Source organism: Pagrus pagrus, assembly GCF_965226575.1.
Source record: "Pagrus pagrus genome assembly, chromosome: 3".
NCBI classification, from domain to species: Eukaryota; Metazoa; Chordata; class Actinopteri; order Spariformes; family Sparidae; genus Pagrus; species Pagrus pagrus.
In genome coordinates, this window is record NC_140187.1 from 10,288,656 (window position 1) to 10,304,819 (window position 16,164).

General features: G+C 38.4%; 2 protein-coding genes across 3 annotated transcripts; both read left to right on the forward strand.

The window, feature by feature from the left end:
• The first annotated feature begins 1,141 nt into the window (after positions 1–1,141).
• LOC311254480 (putative N-acetyltransferase camello) lies at positions 1,142–3,548 on the forward strand. Of its 2 annotated transcripts, XM_084348263.1 has the most exons (3): positions 1,142–1,892; positions 2,622–2,656; positions 2,796–3,548. In XM_084348263.1, exons 2-3 carry the CDS (start codon positions 2,654–2,656, stop codon positions 3,477–3,479), a joined length of 687 nt encoding a protein of 228 aa, XP_084204389.1. In that variant the 5' UTR covers positions 1,142–1,892; positions 2,622–2,653; the 3' UTR covers positions 3,480–3,548. The 2 variants fall into 2 exon arrangements, with proteins under 2 accessions (XP_084204389.1, XP_084204390.1); XM_084348264.1 differs by lacking the exon at positions 2,622–2,656.
• Positions 3,549–7,487: 3,939 nt separating this feature from the next.
• Positions 7,488–8,159, forward strand: LOC311254836 (putative N-acetyltransferase camello; the record flags this gene model as incomplete). Its single annotated transcript, XM_084348833.1, has 1 exon — positions 7,488–8,159. The coding sequence occupies one exon, from the start codon at positions 7,488–7,490 to the stop codon at positions 8,157–8,159; it is 672 nt and encodes a 223-aa protein (XP_084204959.1).
• Between the last annotated feature and the right edge of the window lie 8,005 nt (positions 8,160–16,164).

The following is a 16,164-nucleotide window of genomic DNA, read 5'->3' on the forward strand; positions in this document are numbered from 1 at the left end:
ACCACTTCTTCATCAGAAATATAAAACTTAACACTTGAAAATAGTTCCATATAGTAAGTTAGTTCATATTACATCTTTAATCAGCATCATAAACTACTGATATTGACAAAATTGGCCTCTAACCAAAAGGAATGTAATAAAAGTCAGATGGTGTAACCAGTTACACCATTTGAAATTCAAATTTAACAGGCATTATGATGGACACCTATGTAAGCACATGGCCTTGGTGTAAAGATTTCAAACACATTTTTTAAAATAATATAATAAATAATAATATAATATTTTTACAATTATCATGAATGCCAACTGTTTTCCTGGGGTCATACCATTTGACATGTAACTCTAAGCACACCTGACCATACCCTAAAAATGTCAAATTATCAAGATTTCAAAGAGAGTTACTAACCTTGTCATGCAGCAGTAAGGCTAGTCAGGGGTCCTTCTCTGTGATATAATTTCCTGTCACACGGTCTTCTTGCACAAATTAGCAAAATGGCTCCTTGAATGTTGGTTACACCACCTTGACGCTTTAGGAAGTTGATTTGACGGACACAATTCCCCAAATTAATTATAATATTCAGAGCAATGGTGTTCCATTTATTTAATTCATTATTAAACAACACAAATGTAAGATTATGCCAAACCAGTTGATCGGGTGTTTTATTGAGAATTTCACCTTTTTTGAACAAGTTAAACTATTTGATACAAAGTTGTCATGGTTACACCTCATTGACATTTTTGCCATTATCCCCTGAATATTCTCTGAAAATTGATTAAATCTAGAAATTTTAGATGAGGTCTTCAAAAAGAGAATATGTGCAAGTAATTTGTACGTTTATTTTCAAATTTTAACCTTTTTAAAGTCAACTGAACCAAAAGAACACAAAAAAAAATTGCGTCACGTCTTTGACCCATGTACTGTGAGACCCTCCTGAATATTTAAACACTCTTTTGCTCTTCTTTATCAAAAGTAAGGGCTGTTGATTGTAAAGGATGAACACTAGAGGGCGCCATTTATCTATGTAACCCTGCAGCACCTGTCTGTGATGTGAGTCAGTACTGTACATGATAAATACATGATGCAGTGTTACAGATTAAACCACCCAATAGCATACAGCAACATATGTGAAGTAACTGAAAGTCATAATTGAGTAAAAGGCTAAATTGTAAAAGTACTTTACTTTAGAGACATGCATACAGACTCTGATAACCTCCCTAAATTGTTAATGTAGGTTCTTTTAAAGCAAAGGAAAACAAAAACCATTACGCTTCGTGTATATGGTATAACAACACTCTGGTGTTAGCTATTTCTGTAGTTGCTCGAACATTTCTACTCAATAGCAAGAGTGAGATAGTCACATGCCAGGTATTGTCCTCTCCTAGAGAGCAAAGGCATCCACTGCTGACTTGAAAGCATTAAATATGTTGAATTGAATTGAATGAATATGTTGTTTCAGGAAAGATAAGTTGCTTGTGAATTTTTAGAATTTCATTTACAAACAGTTTCCTTTCTTGTATTTGGATGGCAGCAGAAATGTTGAATACCTCTGTAAGTCAGCGACACACCTGTCAGAGATTTGAGTGTAGATAACAAGATAACTTGGCCGGTGAGTGAGTCAATGGACAGCCTACACTAAACTGCAGCTGGTTTCACAGATACACAGAGTTTGGGATTTCTGCTGAACGGGAGATTTTTTATAAACAAGACAACGACCCAGTTCAACACATAAAGGTTACACGGTGTCCTGTGCAAGTGTTTTTATCTTTTCATGACTGTACTTCAACCCGACATAACTATTTTTTAACTTTCTACCCAACGTTGATTTGAGCTGCTGCCAGTTGGACCGTACCTCTGCTCAACAAAGACCAGCTTCACAACCTGCCTGAGTGACGTAAGAGACTTTTTCAATTAAAATCTGTGTTTTACACATATTGTTAAACTGTTAAACGGCTTTTACGTGTGTTTTTTCACGAGTTCAATACGTTTATTCTCAAAGATGAGACAAAAATACCCAGAGCAATAGTTACATGACAATATTAAAAATCACCAGTCATTGGTAAAAGAGTCTGGAAGCTTATCATCAAAAAATGATCAGATTTAAAGAGAAACAGGTTCCTGTTTAAATAAATAACAGGTCTGCTGCTTTAGCAAAGCTATTCTTCCAACTTCAAGGTCAAAATCACAAGTTAGTTTAGGGTGAGTACTATCTTAATCACTGAATAGCAATGACATAGTCGAAGTAACTAATTACATCTCGGCCAATCAAATTAGTATAATTAAGTCATGTTTGGGGTGTGGTTCTTGTACCTTTACGAGTATTGTTTAAGTCTGTAATTTTACTTCTACTTCAGTATGCCTTACACCATGTAATCTACTTAGTTACAACCGTGTCATTAGACGAACATCCATCTTAAACAGTGATAACAAAGATGACACATTTGACAGTAGTGTGAATCTCATATTAAAAGTTTTAGACATGGAAATTAATCGAATAAATTCACTAGTTAATCGACAGACAACTATTTCTCAAGCAAAAATGCCAAACATCCGTGAGTTCAACTTCTCAGTTATGAGGATATTTGTCATGTGTGATAGTAAACTGAAAATCTTTCATCTGTAGGAATTTGAAGACACCTTAGGCTGTGGGAAATTATGGTGGGCATATCTCACAGTTTTCTTTTTTGAGAAAATAATCAGCATATAAATCAAAAATGAAAATAATCATTACTTGCATAATTTAAGAGCTTAATGCACCATAAATGTCAAGTTAATTGTTCATTTTATTTTCCTCTAGTTCCCTCCAGTCATGCAGCTGGTGATCCGCCACTACCGTCCCTCAGACAAGGACACGGTGTTATCCCTGTTCAGCGCCGGCGTCCTGGAAAACATCCAACCATGTTTTAACAACGCCATATCCAGCCCTCTGTACATCACCATCACCCTGGCTCTGTGTGTTGCTGGCTACTTCCTCGGCTCTGTGTTGGGGGCAGTGGTGTTACCAGGAGCCTGGGTGGGCCTTGTCTACTGCTGCTGTCATGAGCTACATTCACGCTACGTCAGAAATGCACTCAGGACAAACATGCAGGACATCCCTGGAAACTATCTGAGCAGACCGGATGACTGTTACTGGGTGGCAGAGGCTGAGGTTGAAGGGATTGCCCAGATTGTGGGTATGGTGGCCGTGGTGGGCAAACAAAGCGGTAACGAACGATACGGGGAACTGTTCAGGATGAGCATCGCACCAACGTGCAGACGGATGGGCCTTGGCTTCAGGCTGGCTCAGACTGTGATTGCCTTCTGTAAGGAACGAGGCTTTTCTGCGGTGGTGTTGCAGACTGCCTCTGTTAGGCAAGCTGCTGTGGCCCTGTACAAGAAACTGGGCTTCAGTCTGGTCCTGAAACACAACAAATCACCAACTCCGTCTTGGATTTTAAGGCTGGCCAGGGTCACACTCTTAAGAATGAAGAAACAGCTGTAGTCCTGGAATAACCCTGTTATGCATCGATCATGCTTTACTCAAATTAAATTGTAGTGTTGCAGAGATGTCCTTGCCTACAAACCTTGTAACATTGTAACGTTTGGTGCTGACCCAAACAAAATTCACATCATCATGATCTTAATCGTTTTTGTTACTGAAAATAAATATTGTATATATAAATTAATAATTATTTTATTTTTGCCATATGGTGCAGCCTTTACTGAAGCAATTATTTATGAGCTATGTCTGTTAGCACTTAACAAACACTAAATATCAGATTGAGCAAACAGCCTTTTGCTTTTGCTGTAAGTACAGTGAGACCCTCTTCCCTGAATATTTAAACACTCTTTTTCTCTTATAGGCTGATAGGCTGAGTCAGAACTCATTGACTGTTGATTGTTTTTATGAAAACTGGAGTTTCAACTGCTGTGCACAAATGATCAATTAGCACATTAAATGGCTTTCAGACAAAATGAAGCAGGAACAAAATAAATGTGCCTGAAGTCATCGCAGTGTGACAGGGAGTCAGCAAACAGTGAACTTGGACTTGGACTCAGTTTGATCCCTGGCAGCTTTGTAGAACATAATGTTCTTCAGTAATCTGGATAAAGTCCATTCGATAAAGGCAAGGTAAAACATTAATTCAAATATTTAATATACACTACCAGTCTAAAGTTTGGACACACCTTCTCATTCAATGGTTTTTCTTTATTTTTATTATTTTCTACATTGTAGATCAATACTGAAGACATCAAAACTATGAAGCAAACCACATGGAATTATGCGGTAAACAAAACAGTGTTAAACCAGATTATGTTTTATATTTAATATTTTTCAAAGTAGCCACCCTTTGCTTTGATGACAGCTTTGCACACCCTTGTCATTCTCTCACTCAGATTCATGAGGTAGTCACCTGGAATGGTTTTCCAACAGTCTTGAAGGAATTCCCAGGGCTGCTTTGTCTTCACTCTGCGGTCCAACTTATCCCAAACCATCTCAATTGGGTTTAGGTTGGGTGATTGTGGAGGCCAGGTCATCTGACGCAGCACTCCACCACTCTCCTTTTGGCCAGATAGCCATTCAAAGCGTGGAGTTGTGTGTTTGGGGTCATTGTCCTGTTGAAAAACAAATGATGGTCCCACTAAGCGCAAACCAGATGGGATGGCATGTTGCTGCAGAATGCTGTGGCAGCCATGCTGGTTAAGTGTGCCTTGAATTTTTAATAAGTCCCCGACAGTGTCATCAGCAAAGCATCCCCACACCATCACATAATGTCCATTCCTTGTGTTTCTTGGCCCAAGCACTTCTCTTCTTCTTGTTCTTCCTCAGTAGTGGCTTCTTTGCAGCAATTTGACCATGAAGGCCTGATTCACACATTCTCCTCTGAACAGTTGATGTTGAGATGTGTCTGCTACTTGAACTCTGTGAAGAATTTGTGGGCCCGAATCTGAGGTGCTGTTAATTTGCAGTTTCTGTGTCTGGTAACTCTAATGAACTTATCCTCTGCAGCAGAGGTAACTCTTGGACTTCCTTTCCTGGGGCGGTACTCATGAGAGCCAGTTTTCATCATGCGTTTGATGGTTTTTGCAACTACACTTGAGGATACATTGAAAGTTCTTGATATTTTCCGGATTGACTGACCTTCATGTCTTAAAGTTGTGATGGACTGTCGTTTCTCTTTACTTAGCTGAGTGGTTCTTGCCATAATATGGATGAGAACAGTAGTCGAATAGGGCTATTCACTGTATTGAACTGTGTACCAACCCTAGCTCTGCACAACACAACTGATGGTCTCTATCAAGGGGTTAGGTTATACAAAATGGAGGACCCAAGCGCAGACACACAGGAACACATACAGGAGGCAGGATAAGGGGAACGGAAAGTGAGCTTTATTTAAATAAAGCTAAAAGTACAAAAACACAAGGAAACTAGATAAACCAAAAAGGATCACAAGGACCAACGACAAAGCAGCAACTAAAAGCTTTAACAAGGTGCAACAGAAAAGCAAAGTTCAAATCAAATGAAAAAACAAGGACGACAGGGAACATCACAGAAGAATGACTGAAAAAACGAACTGACAAACACATGAGGGAGAACAAAGACTATACACAGACACTAACAAGGGGATCAGGAACAGGTGGAGTGAGGAGAGAGGAGGAACAGCACTGGGAGGGAGAAACACACAGGAGGAACTGTAAAGCAGGATGCGACACAAGGGTGAAACTTCAAAGTAAAACAGGAAACAGAAACAAACAGAGGACCATGACAGGTCTCAAACACATTATGAAGGCAAGAAATTCCACAAATTAACTCACACCTGTTAATTGAAAACCATAAATTAATAAAAATAAAGAAAAACCATTGAATGAGAAGGTGTGTCCAAACTTTTGACTGGTAGTGTATGTGTTTGGGAATGATGTTTAAGTCTAATGTACCAGAAGAAAGGGTGGAAAGTAACTAAAGTACATATAATCAACTACTGTACTCAAGTACATTTTTTGAGTTCCTTTCTATAGAGTATTCCCCTACATCTTTCTATAGTTACTAATTACTTTGCAGATTCAGATTTGCCCTACAAGATGTGATCATGTTGAAATACATGACGCACTGTTACAGATTAAACCACCCAACAGTATACAGCAAAATATGTGAGTAACTAAAAGTCATGATTGAGCAGCTTTCATAGGAATGAATGGGTCTCCACCTCCAAGGCGGTGTCCAGATTGAATATAACATCCTGGGACAATCAGGAGTGGTGGCAGGTATGGTAAAGGGGCCCCTCATGGCCCCCACCTGTTGACACCACTGTGCAAAATGAAATTGATACTGTTACTTTTGCATTTAAACCTGTGTGTTTGTTGGTCTGAGGCTGTTGAATACCTCTGTAAATCAGTGACACATCTGCCAGTGATTTAAGTGTAGATAACCAGGTAACTTGGTCAGTGAGTGAGTAAATGGACAGCCTACACTAAACTGCAGCTGGTTTCACAGATACACAGAGTTTGGGGTTTCTGCTGAACGGGAGATTTTATAAACAAGACAACGACCCAGTTCAACACATAAAGGTTACACGGTGTCCTGTGCAAGTGTTTCTATCATTTTATGGCTGTACTTCGACCCGACATAAATGTTTTTTAACTTTCTACCCAACTTTGATTTGAACTGCTGCCAGTTGGACCGTACCTCTGATCAACAAAGACCAGCTTCACAACCTGCCTGAGTGACGTAAGAGACTTTTTCAATTAAAATCTGTGTTTTACACATAATGTTAAACCGTAAAACAGCTTATAAGTGTGTTTTTCTACGATTTTATTCTCAAAGACAAGACAAATATACCCATAGCAATAGTTACATAACAATATTAAAAATCACCAGTCATTGGTAAAAGAGTCTGGAAGCTTATCATCAAAATATGATCAGATTTAAAGAGAAACAGGTTCCTGTTTAAATAAATAACAGGTCTGCTGCTTTAGCAAAGCTATTCTTCCAACTTCAAGGTCAAAATCACAGGTTAGTTTAGGGTGAGTACTATCTTAATTGGATCACTGAATAGCAAGGACATAGTGGAAGTAACTAATTACATCTCGGCCACTCAAATTAGTATAATTAAGTCATGTTTGGGGTGTGGTTCTTGTACCTTTACGAGCATTTCTTAAGTCTGTAATTTTACTTCTACTTCAGTATGCCTTACACCATGTAATCTACTTAGTTACAACCGTGTCATTAGACGAACATCCATCTTAAACAGTGATAACACAGATGACAGGTAATGACAATGATGACAGTAGTGTGAATCTCATTAAAAGTTTTAGACATGGAAATTAGTCGATAAATCCACTAGTCAATCGACAGACAACTATTTTTCAAGGGAATTTTCTATTTTGAGAAAATAATCAGCATATAAATCAAAAATGAAAATAATCATTACTTGCATCACTTAAGAGCTTAATGCACCATAAATTTCACATGTTAATCCTTTATTTTATTTTCCTCTAGTTCCCTCCAGTCATGCAGCTGGTGATCCGCCGTTACCGTCCCTCAGACAAGGACACAGTGTTATCCCTGTTCAGCGCCGGCACCCTTGAACACATCCAACCATGTTTTAACAACGCCATATCCAGCCCTCTGTACATCACCATCACCCTGGCTCTGTGTGTTGCTGGCTACGTCCTCGGCTCTGTGTTGGGGGCAGTGGTGTTACCAGGAGCCTGGGTGGGCCTTGTCTACTGCTGCTGTCATGAGATATATTCACGCTACGTCAGAAATACACTCAAGACAGACATGCAGGACATCCCTGGAAACTATCTGAGCAGACCAGATGACTGTTACTGGGTGGCAGAGGCCGAGGTTGAAGGGATTGCCCAGATTGTGGGTACGGTGGCTGTGGTGGGCAAACAAAGCGGTAACGAACGATACGGGGAACTGTTTAGGATGAGCATCGCACCAACATGCAGACGGATGGGCCTTGGCTTCAGGCTGGCTCAGACTGCGTTTGACTTTTGTAAGGAACGAGGGTTTTCTGCAGTGGTGCTGGAGACCAACTGCAATCAGCAAGCTGCTGTGGCCCTGTACAAGAAGCTGGGCTTCAGCCTGGTCCTGAAACACACCAAATCATTAACTCCCTTTTGGGTGTACATGATAGCGAGGGACATAGTCTTACTAATGAAGAAACAGCTGTAGTCCTGGAATAACCCTGACATGCATCGATCATGCTTTACTCAAATTATGACTGCACAATTAATCAAAATATAATCGAAATTGCAATATGGCCTACAAGAAGAAATAACAAGAAGCTGTATTTTTTTGATGAAGGTAGAATGTGCTGTAGTGTTGCAGAGATGTCCTTGCCTACAAACCGTGTTCTCCAGTTATAAGAAAACATGATTGTTTGGTGCTGACCCAAACAAAATTCACATCATCATGATCTTAATCGTTTTTGTTACTGAAAATAAATATTGTATATATAAATTAATTTTTGCCATATGGTGCAGCCTTTACTGAAGCTATTATTTATGGGCTATGTCTGTTAGCACTTAACAAACACTAAGTATCAGATTGAGCAAACAGCCTTTTGCTTTTGCTATAAGTACAGTGAGACCCTCTTCCCTGAATATTTAAACACTCTTTTCTCTTATAGGCTGATAGGCTGAGTCAGAACTCATTGAGCACATTGAATGGCTTTCAGACAAAATGAAGCAAGAACAAAATAAACGTCCCTGAAGTCATCGCAGTGTGACAGGGAGTCAGCAGACAGTGGACTTGGACTTGGACTCAGTTTGATCCCTGGCAGCTTTGTAGAACATAATGTTCTTCAGTAATCTGGATAAAATCCATTCGATAAAGGCAAGGTAAAACATTAATTCAAATATTCAATATACACTACCAGTCTAAAGTTTGGACACACCTTCTCATTCAATGTTTTTTCTTTATTTTTATTATTTTCTACATTGTAGATCAATACTGAAGACATCAAAACTATGAAGGAACAATTATGCAGTAAACAATGAATGTGATTTATATTTATATTCTTCAAAGTAGCCCCCTTTTGCTTTGATGACAGCTTTGCTCACTCTTGTCATTCTCTCAGTCAGATTCATGATGAAGTCACCTCTGCTGCTTTGTAGAACATAATGTTCTCGATCAGTAATCTGGATAAAGTCAGTTTGATAAAGGCAAGGTAAAACATTCTTCATTATACGTAAGGGCTGTTGATTGTAAAGTATAAACACTAGAGGGCGCCATTTATCTATGTAAATCTATGACGTGAGTCAATACTGTCTACTGTATTGTATTAAGTGATTCTGACTCAATTCAAATGCTTAATATATGTGTGTGGGAATGATGTTTAAATCAAATGTACCAGAAGAAAGGGTGGAAAGTAACTAAAGTACATATACTCAACTACTGTACTCAAGTAAATTTTTTGAGTTCCTTTCTATAGAGTATTCCTCTACATCTTTCTATAGTTACTAATTACTTTGCAGATTCAGATTTGACCTACAAGATGTGATCATGTTGAAATACATGACGCACTGTTACAGATTAAATGACCCAATAGCATACAGCAACATATGTGAGGAGTAACTAAAAGTCATAATTGAGTAAAAGTAATAATACTGCTAAGTTTAACTCTTGGGAAAGTGAAAATACTATATGACTAGTACATGAGCTCAAGTCAAAAGTAATTTTCTATTAATAAATGTACTTAAGTATCAGTAAATTATGCAAATACCTACATGTATGTACTTTTTATCCTGTACACACTAAGACCAATTATCTGCCTGGCTGATCATCGTAATCAGTGTTATTTTCAATCGGACTGCCAGAAAATTAACTAGTTTAATTCTGCGCTACTTTGCCTTTGCATTTAGATGTAGTGTAGTAGAAGTGTATTTCTACACTGTAACTTACTCATTAAAAGATCTGAGTACAGTACTCCTCCTTCCACCACTGGCATTGTGATACATGCAGCTCGTCATTGTCAAGGAATATTGTGATGTGTAATTTTCTTACTCCACCACTGGGAGGTGGTTTCTTCTGTTCCTCCCATGCTTGTATTCACAGGATGGGAAAAAAAAACCCAGTGTATTATGGGAAGTGTTGTAAAAAGAACCCAAAAGTCATACTTGAGTGAGGTAAAGATATCACCTTAAAATATTACTTTGGTAAAAGAAATAAATGGACAATAATCTGGCAATAAATGGACTCAAGTATCTAAAGTATAAGTCAAATTAAATGATAGTTGACTGATTATCAGTCTGGGTGGTTATCTAATCAAGGATATTCCTAATTTTTCTGAATTTCATTGGAATCATTTTTTTTTTATCATTTGCCCCACTTTGGCTCTGATGCAGCAATATTTTGCAAAGTATAGTAACTTAAGTTATCAAATAATGGTAGTGGAGCAAAAAGTACAATATTTGCCTCTAAAAATCTCGTGGAGTGGAAGTATAAAGTAGCAGCGGTGTAAAGTAACTTTACTTAAGTACTGCAATTTCAAAGTATTTTAACTTAATCTACTCTACTTTAAGCTTCTGTTTACTTTTGCTCCAAGACATTTCTGAAGGAAAACTTGCAGCAGCTTTAGTATCTAGTTAATTTTCATTTCAAGTTCCACACAAACATCAGTTTATAAGGATACGTCTTGAAAATATGTTGCATTGCGTTGGATTAAAATGCTAGGTGGTCAAGTTAACGCCGCACTAAAAATAATCATCATCAACCAGTAATGTTAATAAGGCTCTGACAGGGGACAGGGAGTACTGCTACTTTTTTTCATTTTTATAATTTAAGTATAAAGAGTACTTTTACTGCTACTTCTTTTACTTTTTCTACTCATACTCACCGAGATGTTGTTTTTTCGTAACCTTGCATAACATTTTTCCAAAACAGTTCACGTTTTGGACAAAACAAGAGACCAACCTCTCAAAGTGCCCCACGGGTTCTAGCTTGGAAACACACACACACACACACACACACACACACACACACACACACACACACACACACACACACACACAAATACCTATCCCACGTGTGTTTTTGTGCTGATTGATTCAACCAGCAGAAAGACCAGTCAACAACTCACTCAGCAGGACAGATGGCTGCTGGCTCCATCCTGCGCTGTATTAACTTATTTACTACCAAATGGAAAAACCTCTGATTTGATCCAGTCAGCCTTTAAATCAATGTTTTAATTGCGGTTCCCAATGTTGTTGCTTTGACTATAAAGGCTCTGTAAACTTGTTTTCTCAATCAGCCCAGAATAACACATCAATTTTCGGGTAAAACGTTTGAACAGTTCTGGTTATTATGACAACACTGGTTAGGTTCAAGCTCATTGCACACCAATCAAACACTCCAACAAACAGAAACGCAGATGTCTTGTTTGGTGTGCCGTGACTGCCTGCTTTTGTTTAGGATTGTTTGTAGATGTCTGGTCTGATTCAACATGTTCAATCTTTCTTTTTTCCCAACTTGGATGACGATGGTTAATTTGTCATACTTCCAGTCTGACAGTTACACAGACAGTAGGCGTATAGTATGCGTACCCATAGCAACGCAGCTCACACATAGCCTGGCTCTCTCAAGTGGTGACAAAATCCACCTACTAGCACCTAAATCTCACCAATAAACATGTTGTAGTTTGTTTGTTTAACCAATTTAAAAACCAAAGTAAAGAATTTACAGGATGGAGCGAGATGAGCTGCTTCAACCTGTTCTTTGTGCTAAGCTAAGCTAATTGGCTGCTGTAGGTTCATATTTGGCGTACAGACACAAGAGTGATATACTTTGGCCACTTCATGAGGTTCACCAGTGCAGATAGTTGCAATTCAATACAACAGCTTTAGCATTACAAAGTCAATATCATTCAGCTTTTGTTGACAATTTTTTGAAAGGTGTTAACTCAATTCGATGTTTATTATAGAGGTTAAAGTGAAAGGTGGTGTTGGGCTGGACTGCATTTTATTGAGACAGGCAGGAGCTTCACAGCAAAACAGCATTGCAGAAATCTCCTAACCAACTGAAGTATACATTTTAAAACAAGTCTCCATCTTCATCTCCATCAGTTATTTTTATGAGAATGCTGCTGTTTTGCTGTGAAGCTCCAGAAATGTTTTGTGGGCTACGAAACTTCACCTTACAATTTTCATTTTTTGAAAGCGATTAAATGTATTTCCCAAAATGTTAAACTTTTCCTTTAAATGCAGTGAATGTTTCTGGAAATAAAGACTGTGCTGGCCAATCAGGTTTTTATAATCTAGAACAACATTTCTGTGGAAACACTCGATAAATGTCTTAATTAAAGTCTTCATTTGAATCTTTGACTCATTTTATGTGTTTTCTGGAAAGAAACAAATGAACTGTTTTGTAAATTGTAAACACCAATTTGAGATATTAAAGTGTTCACAGGTCTTGGGGAGTACTACTGCATATGTAAAATTAGTAGTTTAAAGTCTTTTGTCGCTCCAGAGGAAGCTGCATGTAATGTGATAAACTGCCTCCAGCGATGCCACTCAGTGGCTTAGTTGCATTGTGGGTAATGTAGGCGCCAGGTTTCGAAAAGGAAGACAAATGTGTGGAATAAAATAGATGATATCTCTGGTTCTGCTGTATCAATTTTGATAATTTGTACAAGAGTGTTGTAGGAATGCAGCTGACTGCTTTTCAAAACCTGGCGCCTACATTAGTCACAATGCAACCTTACCACGGAGTGACATCCTCTGGAGCCACAAAAAGCTTTTTCCGGACCTGTAAACACTCTTTAATGAATAAATTTAGTGGAGTTGCCCTTTAAATATTCATCCCTCTGACCTTCCAACACCCCCGTCTTCACATCCTTGTACCCACACAGCCAACACATGACACTTGTTTTGAGTTTATCTCTACACACATTTCAGGTGAATGACACTTGGCAGCTCTCCAAAGCAAAGAGTGTGATTGAGAAAGCAGAGGTAAAGTTAATCCTGCCTCTGTTATAACACTTGGCAGTGTGTTTGTGTGCTCTATCTGCCCATCAAAGGCTTCAAGTTCAACACTTGTGAAAAAGCCAAACAAGATGGCAATATTGAATCTGTGTCAGTTGTTGAACAGGCTGAGGGGACAAACACGTCAAGGTTTGTACTGTTCAAGTACACGCATGAGAGTCAACACACTGGCATGTGTTACTGTGCGATATTATCCAAAGAGGGGAAAACACACACTGTACATTTATTGATACGCCAGAGACACTGTGCAGCTATAGACACTTTTAAACACAAGTTACCATGCAGGCAGATTACATGAAGAAGAATGAGACAAAGACGGAGTTACACAGATGGTCAGAGCCTTGTGACAAATTCAAACACAAATACTGTTTATGTTTCAACTAAATAAATAAGTAACAAATATCAATAGTATTTAAAGGTGCACTATGTAGATTTGGGGAAGAAATTTTAATCAGAAGACACAGATCTTCATTGACTGATTTCTTTTATGCCTAATAAACAAAACAAACAAACTGTTTTTGTTTCCATGACTGAATAAACAAACTGCCCTTAAAGAACAACATAATTTTATACTGTTTTACTTTGTTTATATGTGGCGGACCCTGCCACCTTTCTAGCTTCAAAGAGTGTTCTGGGGACCTTATTTTCCACTGAGAACTATACTACTATACCATAAATACTATAATTCTAGGACTAGATTTTGTTTTGACCTTCAAAGTTTACACATCAGGACTCTGTCATGGCTGAGCTCACACTGTGGTTTCTGTATCCAACATTATATACATTAAAATACGCAAGAGGAATACTTTTATTATATTTACCAATTAATTACAAATATATTATTGAGATAAAATGTACCTTAAAGATTCTGTGGTGTTGACAGTTTTTATGCTTTGGAATAAACCTGAAATCTTGAATGTCTTCATGTCATCATAGTTATAGTTTAGTTTTTCTCTCTGCTTCTATGCAGGTATTGAAGACACCTGTTGGTGACTGCTTACTGTCTTAAAACTTAATATATTTCATTTATTTTAAATGCCAAGAATAAGAGCAAACTTATGAAGCACACTTTTTAAAATTTTGATGCACTTATTTTGAAACTTTCACTCTTAACTGAGCAGCCTGAGGCTGAATACAGGCGTGCTGAGCTGTACAGAGGCACATTTCAAGCTGTGATGGTTAAAGAATTGAACAATTACCTTGAGTTTATAGACAATAAAGAAATTAAGCCTGTTTTATAGGCTTCCTCAGAGGCAAGATCATAGCTGAACTGCACCTTTACAGAGATTGTAAAATCAAGAAGGAAACTTTCAGGAAACTTTCAGGAATCATGGATCAAAGATGCTGACAGAAGGAGCCAGAGGGTCCAATCTGGAGGAGAGATGTTTATTAATGCTCTTAGATATTCAGTCACATTCAGGTAAAGTATACCAAACAAACACCTTAAGGAACTCAAACCTCAACAAACTGAGGAGCACAATCTCTTTGTCTCAGTACCTTTGTCGGATGGAGTGTGGATCAATAATGATGGACCTTTGCTCACGTCCAGACATCTAGACCTTTTGTAAGCAACATGGAGTGTTTGGTTTCACAGATATTGGGTTTGGGCATGTCTGTCTCCGTCTTTGATACATTTCTGAAGAATTATGTAAATGACTTACTTTTGAATTCATAGAAACGCTGGATGATGTCGACAGCTGAAGAAAAACAAAGATGAAAACACGGAAAGGAGATTTGATTCTCTGAAGACAAGACTGTATAATCACATATTCATATTGATTTAACCCATATATTGATTATTGGAAGTGGACTCTTCCTTGTATTTTTTATATTCATATCTTTTTGCCATCTTACTTGTATTGAGAAAAAAACAAACTTGACTAAGACTTGAGAGCGATTTCACTTGATTTAGCAAACCTGGCCAGATTTGAACCTGCGACGTTACTGTAGCATAGTGTAGGATCCCGACTGCACCTTTATAGTGATGTAGTGCTGGGCTAGTTAATGTGACAGCCGATACATACACCACGCAAAAACCATGCCAGAACCATGCCAGTTTCTTGGGAAGTAAAGCCTTTCCTGTGCCTTTTCTGTTGTTCTTTTTAGTGGTGATGTGCCATGATAGGATCTCTGTGGTGTTGATGCCCAGGAACATAAAACTGTTTACCTGCTCCACCTCAGCTCAACTGATGTAGACAAGTGTGTGTGTCTTTGCCTCCTTCTTCCTTAAATCAACAATCAGCTCCTTGGTTTTGTCTGATGTTGAGCAGTAGATTGTTCTCTGTGCACCACTTGATTTCAGTTTCAGTGCAGTCATAGGTGTACAGTGCAGAACAGGAGGGGGTTCAGCACGAGAGGAGAGCTCCCAATTAGGTGTTGTTAAAGTGAAACTCTCGCTCAAATGCAACCCGAGTCAAACCTTTGTGTAAAAGCATAATTACGACGAAAAAGCCACTTTTCAGATTTACCTTATTTTCGTTTTCGGGTCAAAATCATTTTCAAAGGCGTGCTAGGGGCAACTTTACGGTAGCATCAAAATAGCTATTTTTAAAACACTAAGAAGACTCGACACAACGTGAAACTTTGCTCGTAGTGTCACCAGGGTCTCTACACATGAACACAAGCATTGAGAACATTGTTTGTGTACACAGAGTTTATAAAAAGAAGGTTTTTGAACAACTCACACTAGCAGCAGCTTGCTCCGCTTGCCGCCGTCCTGCCAGTCGAGAAGAGTCGATCCCAGAGTGCGACGTAACATGGAGGAGAGTAAAGGTGGAAAGCTTACGGGATATATTGCCCAGATGTATGAAACTCATATTAGATAAACAATTGTGATTGACCCGTTACATAATAAACACAATAAAACAATGCTAGCTTCCAGCCCGCCTCCTTAAAACTGGGGTCATGATTTTTAATGTATGTATGAATTTGTTGTTTTGATCAATGTAATGCAACCATTGCATTATGTTATACAACAGACAAACACTCACACACACACACACGCACGTGTCCAACAAACAGAACATGGTTTCACAACAAGCTTCTAGTTGCCCTGGCAAAAAATCCTCAGGTTGCACAAAACTGGAGGACAAATACCCACACACACGCACATACACACACCAGCAGACACACAAGCACCCAGCTGCCAAACTGTGTAGTAGTTATTTGATCAGGTCATGTTGACAGATTGACTCTTT